Consider the following 19,064-nt stretch of genomic DNA (forward strand, 5'->3'; position numbering starts at 1 on the left):
TTGCAGCCTCTTTTTGTAAGGCAAAAAGATAGGTTTAGAATATGTTTTAGGGGCTTACAGACCATCCTAAGAAGTGAATAATGGTTAAGAGTCCTAGCTCTTGGGGATGGGGGGAAGTTTCTCTTGTTTTGTTTTGCTTTATCTGACAGATTCATTGTAGATATTTTGCAAATGATTTTGAAAGTCTCTGAAGTGATTCGAGGGATGTTGCTGGTCAGAGAGAAATGAGAACTTAGGCGGAAATGAATTAGTATTCTGTGTCCATTAAGGGAACTCACTGAAACATACAGAATACAGGAAAAATGCCATGACTGTGCATGTTTGAGTCCTCTGGATAAAATGGCCTTTGTTTTTTTCCTTCCTCTGGGCTGAAGCAAAAAAAGAATTGCTTGAAATAGGAGATCTTATCCTAGATAACCTAAACTTTTTCTTTCCTTGAAATTTCTGCCCCACTTGGGCGAATAAGCACTCCTTTTAATCCTATAGGGCAAAGAAAGGGCACCTGTAATCCCTCACTTTAAGCTGTGGACAAGTAAGACAGAGGACCATATGTGGACCATATGACAGAGCTGCCTTTGAGTTTACTTGCTGCTGTTGTGTACTGGAAGTGAGAAATTGTAAAGCAACAAGATTTTTTTCCCCTTATTATGTATCTGCTAGAGGCAGAGATCTCCATAGAGTTTGACAGAGGGACACACAACTGGGGATAAAAGAAAGCATAGGGAGGCAACATCTAGTTCCTTGGTCCAGCAACCTCTTAAAGCCTTGTCAGCAGGGAAAGAAGGGATAGGACAGAAACTGTATAATACATTCACTTTGCATATAGAAAAAAAAATCCACTTTTGAAGATGTGGTTTAGCTGCAATGCTCTAAGCTTTGTGCTTTCATATGGAGAAGGATCTTTCAGAGCAGTTGTGCTAACTTGCCTGTATGTGTGTGCTGAACTCCATGACTTTAAGATCCACTGTGGTAGAGGAATATGATCTAGCAGCAGGACTTTCAGAATGCCATTGTATGTGTGTGTGTGTGTGCACAGCAGCCTCAGTCCAGTACCAAACTCAAGTGTTGTTCAATAAAAGATACTGAGAATGTCTGAAAATTGAGAGAGTAGCAACCTAAATTCTTGATTTGCTTTTATTTTCCTTCCTATTTGCACTAGGTTCAGGATGTTGTTCCTATCACAAGCTATGATACTGCCGGGTCTTTTCTGCTGCTGGGCTGTAACAATGGTTCTATCTACTATATAGGTAAGAAGTGGAAGCAGGGTGGATAAAAAGGAGGTGGTCCTGAGCAACCTTTTTGTTAAACCCTTTAATTGATTTAAGTTGCATCAGAAGAGCTCTGTCTAATCATAGTAATAAATGTCTCTTTTCCACAGACATGCAAAAGTTCCCACTGCGAATGAAAGACAATGATCTTCTCGTGACTGAATTGTACCATGATCCCTCCAATGATGCTATAACAGCTCTCAGTGTCTACCTCACACCTAAAACAAGTCAGTATTCTATCACTATCTCTTCACTGAAAGTCTGTTAGAAATGTGCTTTTCTTTTTTCTAAATGGACTTTTTCTATTGCCGCATAGCAGGGCTAAAGCACACAAGGTATTTTTCTTCATTTAATCATCTTCAAATGAATGATGAACACTAGGGATAGCAGCTCCCCCTTGCAGCTGTACATCTGTATAAATAGGTACATGTACTTATATGTATGTATATATTAATGCTTGTGCATAATGTACCTTGGCTGGTTTTAAGGCTTTTGCACAAGATGGGCACTTGGATTATTAATTGTATTCACTGAAATAATTTGTGGTGAACTGGGGGGAAGTGGAGGGAGGAAACTTTGCTGTTGTATCTAACCTTATAACCAATACACTTGGAAACATTTCCATGTGCAGCTGGATGATGCTTAGCTATTGTGTCTACAATAGCTTTTTGTAATCATGATGCAACTGTTTTTTTAAATGAAAAAAAAAGCAAACCAAGAGCAATGACAACAAAAGCCCAAGGCAAAGTAAAACTCAAAAAACCCCGAACTGGGAGAAATTGTCTACTCATAACTATAGTGATACCAGAGTGACTTTTTTAACTATAGTTGTCCTGGTTTTGTTTTGCTTTCCCATTTGCTTTCCACTAAGGCAGAAAAATATATATTATATGGCGCATATTGACCATGTCACTGTGAGGAGTGCCAAAATATTTATCACATGACTTCATTAATTTATTCTTTCACTTCTAGGAGGGAGGAGAGAATGGGGAAGAAGGCTGTTAAGACACTGTTGAAGAGTGTAGTGTGGAATTGAACAAACCTTTCATTATTCTATTCAAATAACCTCCCTGTTCATGGGAAAATAATAAGTAAACAGTGTTTAAAAAAACATATCTTTCTTACTTTGGAAGCTTGGAAATACTGGTTTTTTTACTACCTCTTTTCCCTGGCTTCCAGTAAGACAAGCTTTCATTCCTGGCGAAACAACTGTGTTTTTGCTTTAGGTGTAAGTGGCAATTGGATTGAGATTGCATATGGCACCAGCTCTGGAGCAGTGAGGGTGATTGTACAGCACCCTGAAACAGTTGGGTCTGGACCTCAGCTCTTTCAGACCTTCACAGTTCATCGAAGTCCTGTTACGAAGATCATGCTCTCAGAGAAACACCTTGTGTCAGGTAATCTGCACACAGATTTGTAGTGGCAGTTCTCCCCTCCACCTGAGCAATGAAGTTATTTGTATGCATTGGTCTCTAACTTGCTTTGTTCCCACTTGTAATAGAAATGAGTTGAACAGATTTGGGGGCAGGGTAAGGGCTAGAATGGCTTGGATCCTCTCTCTTAAAGTAAGCATTCTTCAAAGCCCTTTTCAGTTCAAAGGCCTAGGTTTTATTTGACCAGATACTGGAACAACTCACTCTTTCATTTCTGTCTTATTCCAAGGTTGCCATTCGTGGAAATAAAAGGGTTTGTAAACAAATGTATCCCTGTCAAATCTTATTTTTGTGGGCAGGTCCTTTAGGACTTGTCTTTTTTTTAACAGCCTTTCAGGAGCTTCCTGGGCTGCTGCAAAATGTGCATCATCTCCTCCTGGGCCCTAGAAAAAGCCTTCCTGTGACTTCAAAGGGCTGTCTGTGTTTCTTTCCTCAGCAGTCTCCTAGTGTTTTTTTCTGCCATCCTGTTTGTGCTATCTTATGCTCAGGAGAGGGTCTTACTTTCTGGAAGATACAGTCACTCCTTCCTCTCTAAGAATCTCTTTGACCCAGAATCCAGCAGCCAGGGCATGGCAGAGAAAAGATTTATTTTCTGCTGCTTTCCTATTCTTTTAAAAAAAAAAGGAACAGGAAATATGGTATGCAATTATACTGCAAATAAACAGCCAAGAGGTCATCCATTCCCCTTCAACTTGCTGCTAAAGATTGTGTTGGGAAGGGGCACATCTGTATGTACAAAAATGAGTAACTGATGAATTAAATGGAAGAGGACTATTTTGTGAGAAGGGTCCTGCTGCCAGGCTGCTTTCATGACGTGTCTTGTCCTAGTGTCTGCACACAGAGAACTGAAGGGTGCTGACTCAGTCAGACCTTAGTATTGTGTTTTCACCTGCTACAGTTCATTTTTTGAATTTCTGAGGGAAGAGACAAAACTAATAGAAAACAGAACGTCAGCAGTGATTTGTAGACTGTTAGATAATTGTCTGGAGATGCTTTGTGACTTCACATTGAGTAATCAAGCAATCTTGAAAAACTATCATGTAGATAATCATTAGAGTAATCTATCTCAAAAATTTTGTCTTGCCTTGTAAATGTACATCTTCTCCTTTCTAGTTTGTGCTGATAACAACCATGTACGGACATGGACTGTGACTCGGTTCCGAGGCATGATTTCAACTCAGCCAGGCTCAACACCTCTTGCATCATTCAAAATCTTATCCCTAGAGGAAGCAGAGAGTCATGGCAGCTACTGTTCTGGAAATGACATTGGTAGGATGTCTCTTGATTGTGCTGTACTTGCCTGTACATTCACTAGTCTCATAAAGATTTAACAGATCTTCAACCCTATAACATGCAAGTCACCTGATGATCTCTTACACACTGCTGTCCTCTTGAAAAAAAGGCAGGGATCTGTAAGATCCTCCAGGAAATATTACTAGGGTGTAGAGAGTGAGTTCACTTAAAGGACATACTCTGAATGAGAGAAAAAGGGACAGAAAAGCTTTGGAACACACATACTATACCTCTTCCTTGAGCAAATTGATGTAGCATTTCAATTTTGGTTTAACTAGAGAATGAGAGAAAGCACAGTAGACTGTATTAAAGCAGATAGAGCATAGCAATGACTGGGCCTACTGCAAATTCCAGTTCACTGTTCAATCAGGGTTAAACAATGCATAGAAAAATTCCTAGATGATTTTGAAGTTGCAACAAAGTTTACTAAAGCCTTGCAACCGCAGAGGCAAATGGTGCTAGCACATTGCTATAGCAAGGTACTGAAAGAATGCTTTTGGTAAATATGGGTAGACAGGTAGTCTAGATTCCTTCGTGGTCTGAGCCTTACAAATGGACCTTTGATGAATAGGATGGTTTGTGAACACAGGGTGGGGTTCTATGGCAAGAAATCTGATTAAGCCCTTAGACATCTAGAAGCTGCAAAATAACAAAGTACTTACTGTTATTATGGAGACTTAATGTAGGGTTTTCACTGACATACTAATTCCTTCAGGAACACACAGCAAACTTAAGAATGCATGTCCTTTAGAACAACAGAGAAAGATTTGGATTTGTAGAGACTGCTAAGCATTAGATGGCATTTCCTAGCTATTGGTTATCTTTGGTTCCCTACCCTGGCCCCGATGCTTTAAAATTGCAGTGGTCATACTAATTTGTCTGGGTCTTCAGGACCATATGGGGAAGAGGATGAGGGAATTGAAACAAACAAACAAGTTATCTTTCTTTCTTTCCTCTAGGACCCTTTGGTGAACGTGATGATCAACAGGTGTTTATCCAAAAAGTTGTTCCTATCACTAATAAGCTATTTGTAAGGCTCTCTTCAACTGGGAAAAGGTATGTCAGTGCTGAGGGTTTTAAGTGAGAAAGGAGCAGGACTGCTGAGGTGGTGGGGTCTCCCTACTCCATGCTAAGTGCATGCAGCTGCACATAGCAAGCTTCTAATGTGCTTGACAGCTCTGGCTGAATTCTGATTTGTGTATTAGTAAGAAAAACATACTCAATAGTCTATTATAACCTCAAAACCAAATGGCTTATAGAAAAATAGAGATATCTAATAGGGATATCACAGACTCACTTCATGATGAGCTCACAAAGCAAACAGTTCTTTGCCTTTACAGAATATGTGACTCTCAACCATGATACCATGCTAACATTAAATTAATTTTCAAAACTAATGCTGAAGCTGCTGGTGGCAGGGATTATGCTGCTCACAAAGTAGACAGGGAAGCAGCTTCTTCCTCTGCACTGGACTTTGAAGATATCAGGACCTTTAAATAGGTGGAGATACTGTCTTCTAGATCAGCTATACAATTACTTTCTTAGGCTTGGCTTCATAATATTATACTAAATTGCTGTGAACATAGTAAAAAAATTGCCAAATAACCACAGCTGCTTTTCTTCCTCTTCGACTAGGAAGGTAGCAAGACATCAGGAAAGTTAGTGCATCTCAGTTCTCTGCTGCCTCCTTTTTGCATCTCTTGCCTAATAACTTTGAATCTGGGTGAAAACATTAATGCCTCAACATTATGACTTATTTTGGCACTGCTTGGGTAAAAAGTTCAGTACGAGGGGTCAGTAAAACAAATTACCTGGAGCACAAGCAGCTTAGTTTGAGGAGTTCTTTTTCCTTCCTCACTGCCCATAAACTTCTAAAATTAGGGGAAGAAAGCGATGCAGATCTGCCATGACGAGATTTTGGTTGTGATGAGACAAAAGTTATATCTGTATAGATAACACTGGATTTATCTTCTTTGGATTTTTTTGTGTATCTTTTATCTGGTTAAATGTGCTGTTTCTGCAGGTTAGTTTCCCAGAGTCTGCATATGAAGTTCTAGCATATGAAAGGGTTGGTTCCTGTCATTCTTATGAAAGCCTTAGGTTTCTAATCACTGCAAACTGAAAATAGACATAGAACATGTGGGGGTTGCGTAATAAACAAACTGTAGGACTGCAGATGGACTAGGGGTGGGAAGAGACTGTCTGCAGTGAACAGTGTGCCAGGGGGAGGAATTTCATCAGGAGGAAAGGTCTTCTTCTGAAGGCAGGTTAGCTGCCTTCTCAGAAAGCTGAACCACTGCTGACTTTGCTGGCCAGACTTCCAGGTGCAGTTGTTATGGTAACTCAGCATTTCTCTTCCTGTAGGATATGTGAGATCCAGGCAGTTGACTGCACTACCATCTCGTCATTTACTGTACGAGAATGTGAAGGATCCAGCAGAATGGGCTCCAGGCCACGCCGCTACCTCTTTACTGGGCATTCAAATGGCAGCATCCAGATGTGGGACCTGACCACAGCTATGGACATGGTTAATAAGAGTGAAGACAAAGGTAAGCTGTGTTATGCCAGGACCATGGTGTGGTTCTTTTTCATGTCCTCCCATTTGCCTGACTGCAGTAAATGGACTTGGCCTCTAAGAGCTACTTCTTTCAGATGTTGGCGGCCCCACGGAGGAAGAACTGCTCAAGTTGCTTGACCAGTGTGACTTGAGCACATCTCGCTGTGCCACACCCAACATCAGTCCTGCCACCTCAGTTGTTCAGCCAAACCGGCTTAGGGAATCTAATTCCAGGTAAGTCGCCAAGGGTGGCACCAGCTGCAGACACCAATGGTTTTACTTTTCAGGTAGGCAAAGAGGGGTTTGGTGACTTGAATGCAGTAGCTGAGCCCCTGAATTCATGCCCTAAGTGGCTTGAACTACACACAAATACTCCTTGATTTCTGTTGGTTTGTATGTGTGCAGATTGAAGTATCCTGTGAGAATCTGAAGAAATCTGGAAGTGCTTGTGGGGAGGCTGTGATAAGTGTATTGCTACTGTAGTGCTAGGCAGTGGTGGGTGGGAGCAAGGGTGTGCAGAAGAACTGGCTGCTGTTCTCATCCTAACATCTGCTCTTCTTGTCCTTGGTTGTTTATATTTTTGAAGCCTCCAATTGCAGCACCATGAAACAATCCACGAAACTGCCACATATGGTTCTGTGAGGCCGTACAGAGAAAGCCCCCTCCTGGCAAGAGCAAGGCGGACAGAGAGCTTTCACAGCTACCGGGACTTCCAGGCTTTTAACTTATCCAGCAAAAGCCCAACAGAAAAGGCAGCTGCTGCAAATGGGAATTCAAGCCAGACAGAAGCCAGGAAGGCAACAGCTGAGGGCAGTGCAACAGAGAGGAAGGCAGTCCTGTCAACAGCACTTGAAGTGCGGGGCGCAGGCGCGACAGATGCAGGTGGGTGTTGCAGTACAGAGGTTCACCGTCTGCCAGAGAGTTCTCTGGATCTCAAAAGAAGAGGACCAGAAGAGGAGAGTGAAGCCAAAGCAGAAAGCAAAAAGAAAATGGGATTTGAAGGAGCTGGTTTCCTGGGAAGGAAGAAAGTGCCTCTCCTGGCCTCTGCACCAGTTCTTGCTGAAGGTGGTCCTGAATTACCTGGTGCAGCTTCTCCATCACCTACTAAGACAGCTGCTTCTCCACGTCACCGGAAGAACGACTCATCCTGCCAAGACTATGGCTTGTGAAAATGGGACTGGTGGCAAAAATGAGGTGCGGGTGCCCTCTGGCTAGTAGCAGGCATAGTGTTATGTGTGGTGGGTTGTTTCTTGAATGGGATTTTGTTCTGATACCAGAATAAAAATTGTAAGGTTATGAGAAAATACCTGGCTGCTGCCAAACCTTTGAAGGGTCGTCCACATCAAGATGTGGCTTTATGTAATGCTCCAAAATGTATTACGGTACTTGGTCCAAAATAATGTTGTGCATTCTTGCGTAAATGTGGTCAGGCATGTGATATGTTGTGATTATTTTTGTTTTGGGAAGGGAGGGTGCTAAAGGAAAACTTGGTTGCTGAGTGGAGGATGCCTTTTAGATGCAGCCACACATTGCTCTGCAGAGCTGCTGCTGTCTTGGATAGATTTTGCCTAATTCACAGGGCTGCCTCTGTAGTCTTGTTTTCTGAATGGGATCATTGCTCTGTATGCTGCTGTCTGATATCTGAAATGTTTTGTGCAGGTTAAGGAGGAGGCTATTTGAAATAGCATATTATTTTGCCTCTTAGTCCAAATAAATTGCCAGAGGAGTGTTGCTTGTGCTTTCTGAAGATGTGCGGTATCAGATGATGGGTTTTGCTGTTTGTGACTGAGAGAATGCATAAAAATATGCTTGACAGAATACACAGAACTGGCAGTCTCTTGAGGGCTTCCTTGTCACTTCCTCTGGAAAAAGGACAGAGATGAATATGGGAGTAGGTTTACTGTCATGGTATAATAATTCTCAATTACAAGTGCCTTGACATGACATCTCCTACCTGTGTTGCACTGGCTGCTTGTTGTTTGCTCCTAGTTTACTGCGGATGGTGATCAAGTTTTATTGCCTGTAGATCAGTAATACATGAGCAGAAGGGAAGGGTGTGACAGCAGGGAGCGTCTTAAGAGGTTTTCTACCTCTGAAAAAGCATGCTTGGAGTTAAGCATTAATTAATGACTTTTTTTTTTTTTTTTTTAACTTGAGCTGACAGGGTGGGGAATAGGGAATGAGAGAACACAAAGGTTGAAGCAACTTCATAAGAATTCCTTCATTGCTGTTTATTCATCTGTGCATGAACAAAATTTTGTGATGGAGCTTTGTCAGGTCAGGAGAAAACATGGTTATCCTGCCATGCAGGCCCCTTTTAGCCACATGCTGTTTTTTGGACACATAAACCACTTTTCATTACCAAACATGCTGCCCCTGTCCCTCCCTGCCCCACCCCTACAACCTTCCTCAACTGTGAAAGCTGGGTGAGAGACAAAGATTGAGAGCCTCTACATTCACAGTCTTTTACTAATGTATGACTTAGGGATTTTCAGACTGTTCTCTTACCTTATGAGGTGTCAGTGCTAACATACAGTTTTTACTACATAGTGAAAGAGATGGCAAAAAAAAAGGCCAACTTACCCTCCCACCTCCCCTCCCAAAAAACCAGTTTTATCTTTTAACTCCTGGGCATGGGGTGGGGAAACAGCAGCCTTGTCTATGCCCCCAAAGGCCATGCAGGCTGCTTTTGGCAAGTTACCCACTTTCCATTTTCTAGAAAAGGTGGTTTTGTTCTTCAGAGGTGGGTGTCAGTGAATGTGGTATGCTCCTTGGTGACAGTGCTGAAGCCTTTGATGACATTGGCAAGATCTTCTTCATCTACGTACTGTTAGGAAAGGAGAAAAGAAGCATGTCAACCAAAGCTGTACCAGGCTGAAGGTGATTCCTTCATTTCTCTTTCCTCCTACCCCCTAAAAATGGTTCTGAAATAGGTAAATAAGTGCATTTCTAATCTGTCCCCTTTCCTTCCCGTATGAGGTAAGAACCTAAAGCATTCAAGCACCTGAATCCAAACCAATTAGATTTTCATAGTAAGCAGTAAGTTAAGAAAAATACAATCAATTACTCTATATATCTGACAAATGGTAAATAAAATAGTGCTTGTTATAGTGTACTGAGGAACTTGAGAGACACAGAAAGACAAAAATACGTTTACATTTTTGTTTTGGGTAACAACCATGCCACACAATTTAGGTAAGGTTTTTTTGCTTTTCAGGCTTCCAAAGGAGGGTCTGAGGTTCTTCCAGTTGCACTCCTGCTAATGCATTGAGCCAGGGGAAGAGCTGAAGGCAGGAGAGAAATAAACTATATCCACAGCATAAAGAGAACACCAGCAGCATTACTGCAGATAGGAGTCGTGGGCCACCACAGCCATTCAGTACATTGGTTAACAGGCTGGACAAACTGGTAAATAAAACTTGCTGTTATTTGTAAGCTACTGAATGAAATAGAGAGAAGAACTGAGTGAAAAGGAGGTTTGTTTGCAAAAGAACACCTGAGCCACACAGGAGCAGAGACTTGGGTAAGGGCAATGTAAAGCAACGTACAGAGGGTAAACAGAAGAACCCAGCTCTCTATGTATAGCTGCTCATTTGATAAAGCAGATGAGCTCATGCTGTCAGGGTTGTTTGCCACCACAAGGGAGAGAAAGTTTGGTTTTTTTTCTGCTCCTGCCACTTTTGAAACTCACTGCAGTATTTTTAAATACTTCTAACATGCACATAAGGGGGTTGCAAGCTAAACCAAATCATGGTGTCAGCCCAGGATAAGTGGATAGAGCAAGAGCTTCCTCTCTGCAGCAGGAAGCTGTTCTTTTGGCTAATGAGATCATACAGAGGTACACTGGAGGAGTTGTTAGTCCCCAAGGAATTAAATCACAAGGATGTGATAGCTTTGAGAAAAGGGCAAGGCTGAGTCATGATACCACTAAATTGGAAAGTCTGTGAGCTGCAGAGTTCAGGCTGAAAGTTAGCTCGAGGCAAACCTTCTGTGGGTACAGGTGAAGTTATCACTGCCTGTGCTGGGGTATGCCTGTATGTTCCAGCCCTTCCAGCTGTTTGGTGTACTGGAGGTGAAAGCCCAAGGAAGCTGCTTAGATTTATGTGCCAATCCTTCACTTTGCATTTTGGACAAGATCCACTCACTAACTGCACACTCCATCTAACTTTGTTACTACTTCACAGGCTCTTCAAACCCATTCTCGCTCCTTTTTAGGAACCTTATTACTCAGCTTTTTCAGGGCACAAACATGTCTTGCTGACTCATGAACCTTCCCACATCTATGGTCTGGGAAGAGTAGAAATCAGGCTGGGGGCAGAGAAGAGTGGAAGTTAAAAGCCTGTTTCCTGGTGACAAAGAGGAAGGGAAGTTGTCATTCTTCTTGACTTGAGAATCATTATTTTTTTTGTATCTGTGTGTTCAGATGCCTGTTGCTGATGCTGGCTAGTCCTGTCCTCTTCTAATGAAAAGAGAGGTAATCTGTCTGCACCCCTAACCTCATTCTAGTCCCATTGGGCAGAGTTTGAAGTCATTTGTCACACATGCCAGAAGACCTGAGCATTCACGTGATCTCTGTTGTCACTGAGCAGAGTACAAAGAGCAGGTCTCATCAGCAGCATCAGACATCAGCAGCTGAGTCCCAGCTGACAGAACAGGAGTCCCTAGAACGCAAGCTCCTACCTCTGGCTCTAATGTTGTGAAGGATGCCAAGACATCCCACCTCACACATGTACATTTGCTGAAATGCAGAGAAAGGAAAGCCTGTGAGTTGACCAAATAGAAGGAAATTCTTCAAGGTACATATCTTTGGTAGACCGTGGAGTTCATAGTTCAATGGAAACTATAGAGATGTGTGTGAATCCCTTGAATCCTGTAAGAGCAGTGTGTGGCTCCAGAAAAAAAGCAGTAGACTTGTAGGATTTTGAGGATCTAACCTGTGACCATGACCACCTAGGCCTTTTGGCTGTGCCTCCAGCAACTTTTGATATTTAGACCTTTTCGTGATTCTAAGAGAACACAAAAATCTGGCAGGTGATGCACAACAGCATCACAGAAGAGCAGAAGGTCCTTACCAAGCCACGAGCAGCAGTGCGGTGATTGCGAAGAATGGCATCCCAAGGTGATTCTTCAAAAGTCTTTTTGTCATAGAGGTCAAGCAGCTGGCTGACACTGCGATGGAGAGAGGCTTGGGAATACGTGCGACTTAGCTGGCTCTGACTTAGTCTCCTTCCCCCAGGTGTGATGTGGACACTGCGGCTGCTCGTGGGAGAACCAGCTCCTGGGATTTTTGTATCTGCTAGTCCCTACAAGGAAATAAATTAAAAAAATTAAAGGCATGGTCTTAAATACTTTATCTGAACAAAACCAAAGCAGGAGTGGAAGAGAACAGAGAAAATCATGCTTCAAAAATCATGCACAGTTTTAAACGGAAGAAAAAGAAAATGGAACCTTCCCCATTGTGAACAATCATATAATGAAAAAGAAAAAATATAACATGAACAAACCCCCGAAAAACCCAAAACCCAACCAAACAAAAAAAACTCCCCAAAAAACTTCAAAAAACCAAAAAACCCAACCCAACCAACCAAAACCAACAACAAAAAACCAACAAAAACCAAACCAACAACAACAAAACCCAAACAAAAAAAACACCAAAACCACAAACCAACACTGTAAACCATGAGTTTCCCTGATTTTTTTTCCTTCCTTTTTCTTTTTTTTTTTTTTTTTAAAGTAGCCAACAAGCAGAGGTCCAAAGGTTTTTGACTACCAGAATGATAGGCCAAACTTGCACAGCAAGGGGATATTAGCAAACTTCTTTTTCAGTAACCGTGACTAGGGGAAAAAACATTCAGCCACCAGGAGAAACATGCAGTGTCAGATGCCTGTTGTTGCATGCTTGTTGAGTCATCTGACACATCACACATCTTGCAACTCTGCAAGCTAATGACTCTACCTCAAAGTGCATTGTGTATCTTTTGAGAGTGACACTGCTTGATGAATTAGATGTGTCAGCAATAGTCTCAAACTGAGATTAAAGAGAGGGAGGAAAAGCATTAGAGCAGGGCAAGGTGCAATGCAGGTGTACCTTACAGAGGGTGTGAATTAGTTGTGGCTCTGTGAGGGAGAGCATTGTAGCAGGATGTGGGGGAGTAGGGGAACTGGCAAAGATCAGGCACTTTTTAACTTTTAAGTGGTCATCAAGTACTGTGTGGGCAGCCAGCATTCCTTGCCACATGACCTCACTAACAACTGTAAAACACAAGCAATTTTGCCACTCCATAGTAGCTCTGTCCTAACTTCTCAGATTAAGTCCTTCAACTGTAGAATCGCCCTTCCTATTAAGTCCATGAGCTTCTGGAAAAAGAAAAGGGAAAAACAAAAAAAGAAAATAAAAGAAAGGGCAGGAACGCGGAAGGGAATTGGGCAGGCATGCCAACAGCAAAGACATTTTAAAGTCAAGAGGAACAACACAACATGACAGACTGTAGAGGAAAAGGAATCAAAACCATGAGACAAAAAAAAAGTTTCTTATGCTCTTAGCCTTTGCCAGGAGAAGGGGCACACTGGAAATCCCATTGTTTCCAAGAGCTCCTTGGTTGAGGCACAGATGCAGCATCTTGGCACCGAGACAAGAAGGAACAGAATGCGTGAAGGATGCAAGAGTCACTATCCTGCTTGATGGCACTCGCAGGAAAAAGAAGCTGAGAAGTGACAAGAAGAATCATCTCACGGCCTGTGCCTGGGAAGAAGCATGGAAATGGAAGGCATGGCTGTTTCTATTCTCAGTCTCATAACAATTGCCATATTCCTTTTGTTTTGCTTTTCCTCAAGGAGTAGGAGAGCACTACTACTCTGCTATATGATGGAACATGGCTTTTTTTGCATTCTTTTTTAGAGTTATAACTTTTCATGATAAAAATTACAGAAAGCATTCCTCTTTATCACTCCCCTGCAGTCCTCCTCCGACATCTCTGGTGGCACCACCATGGGTCTATGTGCACAGATGCACACATGCATTTTGTGAAGGTCCTTAGCTTTTTCCCTGATTGCTCTCTCTCTCTCTACTTCAAACCTTCCTGGCATGCAGCTTGTCCTAGAGCAGTCCAGCTGGGTGGTGGATAGATATACTAGAAAGAAACAGAGCCTCTCCCTAAGTCCTGCTTTTTTCAGGCATATCTCATGGGTACCAGCCAAAGACTGTCAGATTGATCCCAGTTAGCCATCCACAGCAGGCAGTTGGGAACACATGAAAAGTTCCTCTGAAAAGCACATTTTATCACTACCTTCTCACAGAATACCAAGGACATTTCAACTCTATTGCAGAAGTCAGCTAACATGAGGTGAGAGTGGTGGCTTTGCATTTTCTCTGACTCCAGGTTCAAAGTTTGTCTTTGGCATCAGAAGCATTTCAGGACCTGAAAACCAGGTGCCATAGGGCTCTGTTTGGACTAAGCACTTATAGCCTGGCTCTCAGTGCCCACAAAGGACCAGACAGTCCTTTTCCTACACTGGACAGCTTCCATTTGGTAACCAAATGAGCAATAAAATAGCAGAAGGAGGAATAAAAACTCTTGTGTGTGTTTAGGGGCGGGGGGCAAATAGAAATACAACATTATGGATACACAACATTGTATTTTGCCAAACGTACCGGGTGGGTTTCACCTGATGAATACACACTCATTGGTGATGTTCTTTTCTGGAGTGGAACTAAAGGAGGCCTGTCTCGTGCATAAGGTTGCTTTTTTACCTTCCTTTGAAGAATTAAGGAGAGAAGAATAGCCAAGAGGATCAAACCTAGAACTACCATCAGCACTGCAAACCACAACTCGTTGTAGAATTTTGCACGTTTAGACTCTGCTTTGTCCTTCTCTCCAGGTGTTGTCAAGATCAGACCTGTAAAAAGAGGGATTAGGGGAGAAAGGGACTGTTATTTCAGAAGGCATTTAACAATATGCTATCCCTTTCCCCGCTAATAAATTAGGCAGAAATTTAAGTAATTTTGTCGTCATGTGCTTATTTGCACTTATGTTCAAGGTGGCATAATGGTTCAATATGCTAGTAGGCTATAATAAAAATCTTACTACCCTCTAGAGACCCTGCTTAAAGTTCTGGCATGGCTGCTTAGGCTGGAAATCACCACTGCATCAGCAGCTCTTCCGAAAGGAGGTGGTGGAGGTGGAATGCGAGAAACAAAGGGTTCTCCAAGTAACCTTGAAGAGTGGAAATGACTATGGTAATTTCAGAGCAGTACAGAGGACATTCCCTCCAGAATTGTGTAGTGGCAGGCCTGTGCAATTAACAAAACAGAGGGAGGAAGAATTAACCAAAATAAGCAATACATTAATACAAAAGCAAACAACATGAAATATTTTAATCCTTCCCTCCACCTGTTAGAAAAAAAAGTCAACTTGCTTGGCTTTGCTCATACACAGCACAAGCATAAGAAATCTCAGTGGCAGGATTTCCTGGTTATTTGCAATCCTACGTTCATTTCCAGACTCTTAGCTAAGGAATTTCCATCACCTTCATTTGCAAGCCTCCTCAACAAGTTGCCTATGATGCTGATAGAGCTTGCAGTAGACTATGGGTACAAGCAGCAATCGAAAGAACAAAGGGGCAGAGTGTGGAAGGTGATGGATGTAGAGCAACTGGGAACATCTTATAATGACTTTACAGCAGCCTTGCCTGAAATTCTGCAGGAGGATGGAGTAAGAGCATGAAAAGCATTATAAGGGAAATGCAGAGTAAAGAGTAATTGCAAAGACAAGACAGATCTATTTTAAGAAGCTGAAGAAGATGCAACTCAAAAAAGAACTTAATTAAACCCAATATATAATTTAGAAATGGTTCAAACTTAGCTTTGCTTCATAGAAAACTAAGGAGTTAAAAAACTTTTACTGGAACTCTTCACTGTTAGGCAACTGCTACTTAATGGACAAGAAACAACTTAGATGTTGCTTCCACAAAACAGGTAAAAGCCTCATGAACAGAAGGCAAATGGCAGGTGTTATAAACTGGGTGCTAACAATATCTTGTATGACATTCTCATAAACTGGCTAGTGGAACGAATTCCAGGTGAAACTGCTGGTTGGTCATAGGAGAGGAGCAGGTGCATGCCCCTTGCTGGAGTGGGTGGGGTGCAGGGAGGAGAGAGGATATGTATTCTCACTGTCAAACTGAGGGAGAACTTTGGAGGACAGGATTGAAGTTCAAGATAATCCAAATTTGTAACTAAAATCTGGAAGAGAGTGGATTCTATTTAGCAGGGAAAAGCACAACATTTTTGAGTAATATATATACATAAAAATAAAAGAAAAAATATTACATGTATGGAGAGAGGATCTGAAGCTAATCATGAGAATTGTCCCACCCCTGGAAGCGTTTGAAGCCAGTTTGAATCGGGCTTTGAGCAACATGGTCCTAGTGGAAGTTGTCTCCCATGGCAAGGGAGTTGGAACTAAATGGACTTAAAGGTCTCTTCCAACCCAAAGCATTCTGTGATTCTAAGATAACAGTTGGACTCAATGATCTTAAGGTCCTTTCCAACCTAAAGGACTCAACAATTCTATGATGTAAAGGAACACAAATCCATCCATGGCAAAAAACATATTACCTACATACCTCATATAGTAAGGCACTGAGGAATCCTCTGATCTTGCAATGAGATGCCATCCTGCCTGCCATGCACTATTAGCAAATTTCTAGCACAAAAACATAAAATGAACTGGTGCTAGGCAATTTCTTCACATATTTACCAACTCCATCTCCAGCGTTGTACTTGATGACCGGTGTCATGGCACTCCCTTCATCGGTGATGCAGGTCACTTGAAACAAAAAGGCTGAGCAAAAAAGGTTAGAAAATACTGTCAGCAGCAGAAATAAAAATTCTGTAGGTGCTGCTTTTCCACCATGACCCACCAGCAGAGCTGGACAAGTCTGAGAAAAAATAAGGCAAGTATAGTACATAACCCACTGTAATGCACCTGAGACCCAGACCAGAGCCACCCAATCCTTTATATAGGGGTGCTGAAATTCTAAAGTATGAAACATGGCAGATCATGGGTAATCATCATAATGATGTTGCTACAAAATATGTTCCTCTTTCAACACTCAACCCTCTCTCTTCCACTGTAACTGGCAACTTGCAATTTATTACTTGTTTTCCCCAAAGTCCCTAATGCTTCATTCATGGGTGACACAAACATGTTAAGAACATTTGAGTTAGAAAAAATTGCAGTAATCGGGAAGATAAAAAATAAATTACAAAATCCTTTGACATACAGACCCCTCCAATGCCTTAAAACAGGGAATGGGGCGTTTTGTGGTTTTTTTTCTTTTTTTCTTTTTCTTTTTATTCTTCACACACACACACACACATTGACAGTTTCCTTGTATTTTAAAGATTGCAAATTTCTAGGAGAAACTGCATTTCAAAACATAACTGGTTCCAAGAGCTACTGACTTAATTTGATTCAAATGAAAATTCAAACTCCAGTCTTTTCTGGAGCTGAAGACTTCTATGTATTTCCCAGACTGTAGCCCTGAAGGGTGGAATTGCAACAGAGCTCCAGGATTTGGGAAAGCTAAACCCTCAACAATGAGCCGGAGCAGTCTCACCCAGTCAGGTGTAATGTTTAAGAGGAAGTTTAGCTCCCTGGATTTTTTTTTCAGGCATCTGCTTAGATGCACATCAGAGTGCCTATAGAAGACTCCTATGCTTGGGACTGCAATGGGGAGTTTTTCTCAAATTTAGCACTCAATAATATTAATTTAGCTCAACAGACTTTCACAGAGAGGAAACTGAAACTGACTTTTGTCAGATGTCCTTGGTAAATAGAGCTCGGTGTCGAAGCCACTGTAGATGCGCTGCCCGCTCTCAGTCACCACGTACTCCTTCAGGCGGCCGTTCAGCACGAACGTGCGACTCCAGTCTATGTGGATGGTGGATAAATTGCTGACAACAGAGAATGGAGCCATGTACCGAGGTGCTGCAAGAGAAGGAAAAAAGTTCATTTCTAGCCCATAGGCTAGAAGTGATTCAGTGACTGAGCTGCATGGTGAAAATAAGGAGGCTCTCCATGATACAAGCTCTGTGTCACATGCACTGCCTCTCTCGCTCAGACACGTGTGTATGATTAGGGAAGATACAAGGAGAAAAGACAAAGCCACTGTAGCATGCCAGTCTCTGCGCTGAGAAAGAAGAAATATCTCATATCTTGAAAATAAAGATCTAGAACTCCCTCCCTTCACGTATGCGGGACATACACTAAAACTGTAGAAATTAAATTCCAGTTTAAGGTAGGGGACAGGAAGACACAGGAGGGTGTGCAAGCTTGACTGCAGCAGGCTGTGCTGTGGGAAGCCAACTGCTAAGCAGGGGGCTCTCTTCCAAGCCCCAAGGAACTGCCAAGATCATCTTTAACACATGCACATACATGAAAACAAGAGGTTTCAGAAAAGCAAAAACAGATGGCAGATATAGACAGAAAAGAAACCCAGAACTCACTTCAGGGAGGAAGAGTTCATCAGTTGGGCTCAACAGCTTGCTGATAAAAAACTTCATTTAAGCTTGAGGTGGTCCTTTCTTGTGGTATTGCCATTAAGCCATCTGCCCTCTATATGATCGTTTGTTCATAAGAAAGCAGCTCATCCAGCTTCACTTTGTTGCTAATTGCCCACTGTCACTAAAGTGAGCCTTCCAGGCAAGAGGGACAGTCAGAGGGACTCTGGAGACTGGGTAATGAAGAAGTCAGCAAGGCAAGAAAAGCAAGACTGAAAGAAGAGGGTTGTGAACCTAGTAAGTGGCGGTTTTAAAATCGCTTTCAAATCCTTTTTTTCTGTATGTCTCACCAGTTCCTTATGAATTTTCTCCATTTAAAAGTTCAGAAACATGTTCCAGCCTTTTAGTTTGCAATTTACTAAAACAGATTTTGAGATAAGGACTTTTCTTTTGTTTGTTTTTTTACTTTTTTTTCAGTGGTGACATGAAAGAAAATCTGGGCCTGTTCCACCTGAAATTTTCAACCAAGGATGTAACAGATACATTTTTAGTAATTACTGGCAGAACTACCCAATGATGCAAAAGGGATCTTTAGAAAGGTGATTCTGAAATCCTGACATGAGACTGTATGATAAAAAGTGAACATCTTCTTTGCCCTGACCTGACAGATGGAGGTGAAATGCCCATCTCATCTGTCATGAAATGACTGGCTACAGCACTATAGATCTTTTTAATAAAAGCTGATGTTATACTACTACAAATTCAGTTTTGATGGCAAAATCTATTCTGCCCGTAGGCACAGGCCCTGCATGTTTAATTTCCATGTAGATCACCACATGGCATTAAAGCATTGCCTGTGGTGGTTAGGTAGCAATGCATTCTTAATTCAGTGTCCACAAGGATCCAATCATTTAGATGATATCCAAGGAAAGCTCTTATGAGTCCTAGCAGAAGTGTAGCATGAATTAGGACAGTAAGATTGTTCCTGAAAAGAATCACCAAGTCTCTTT

At 41.9% G+C, this 19,064-nt stretch overlaps 2 protein-coding genes across 2 annotated transcripts in view; one reads left to right on the forward strand and one right to left on the reverse strand.

Moving 5' to 3' along the window:
* The window catches only part of KCTD3 (potassium channel tetramerization domain containing 3), a 25,683-nt gene extending 17,179 nt beyond the window's left edge, over positions 1 to 8,504 (forward strand). The window contains exons 11-18 of the mRNA XM_027890770.1: positions 1,160 to 1,247; positions 1,379 to 1,495; positions 2,495 to 2,665; positions 3,815 to 3,970; positions 4,954 to 5,050; positions 6,359 to 6,543; positions 6,647 to 6,785; positions 7,138 to 8,504. Of these exons, the coding sequence (XP_027746571.1) occupies positions 1,160 to 1,247; positions 1,379 to 1,495; positions 2,495 to 2,665; positions 3,815 to 3,970; positions 4,954 to 5,050; positions 6,359 to 6,543; positions 6,647 to 6,785; positions 7,138 to 7,720 (1,536 nt within the window). The 3' untranslated portion in view covers positions 7,721 to 8,504. The remainder of the gene's footprint in view (positions 1 to 1,159; positions 1,248 to 1,378; positions 1,496 to 2,494; positions 2,666 to 3,814; positions 3,971 to 4,953; positions 5,051 to 6,358; positions 6,544 to 6,646; positions 6,786 to 7,137) is intronic.
* Positions 8,505 to 8,722: 218 nt separating this feature from the next.
* The window catches only part of LOC114060902 (usherin-like), a 316,442-nt gene continuing 306,100 nt past the window's right edge, over positions 8,723 to 19,064 (reverse strand). Inside the window, exons 56-61 of the mRNA XM_027890772.1 lie at positions 17,366 to 17,542; positions 16,310 to 16,393; positions 14,203 to 14,447; positions 12,508 to 12,579; positions 11,624 to 11,854; positions 8,723 to 9,378 (exon numbers count right to left, since the gene is read on the reverse strand). Of these exons, the coding sequence (XP_027746573.1) occupies positions 9,289 to 9,378; positions 11,624 to 11,854; positions 12,508 to 12,579; positions 14,203 to 14,447; positions 16,310 to 16,393; positions 17,366 to 17,542 (899 nt within the window). The 3' untranslated portion in view covers positions 8,723 to 9,288. The remainder of the gene's footprint in view (positions 9,379 to 11,623; positions 11,855 to 12,507; positions 12,580 to 14,202; positions 14,448 to 16,309; positions 16,394 to 17,365; positions 17,543 to 19,064) is intronic.

Source organism: Empidonax traillii, unplaced genomic scaffold, assembly GCF_003031625.1.
Source record: "Empidonax traillii isolate 1590-97213 ecotype Southwest subspecies unplaced genomic scaffold, ASM303162v1 scaffold296:size1881848, whole genome shotgun sequence".
Classification (NCBI taxonomy): domain Eukaryota; kingdom Metazoa; phylum Chordata; class Aves; order Passeriformes; family Tyrannidae; genus Empidonax; species Empidonax traillii.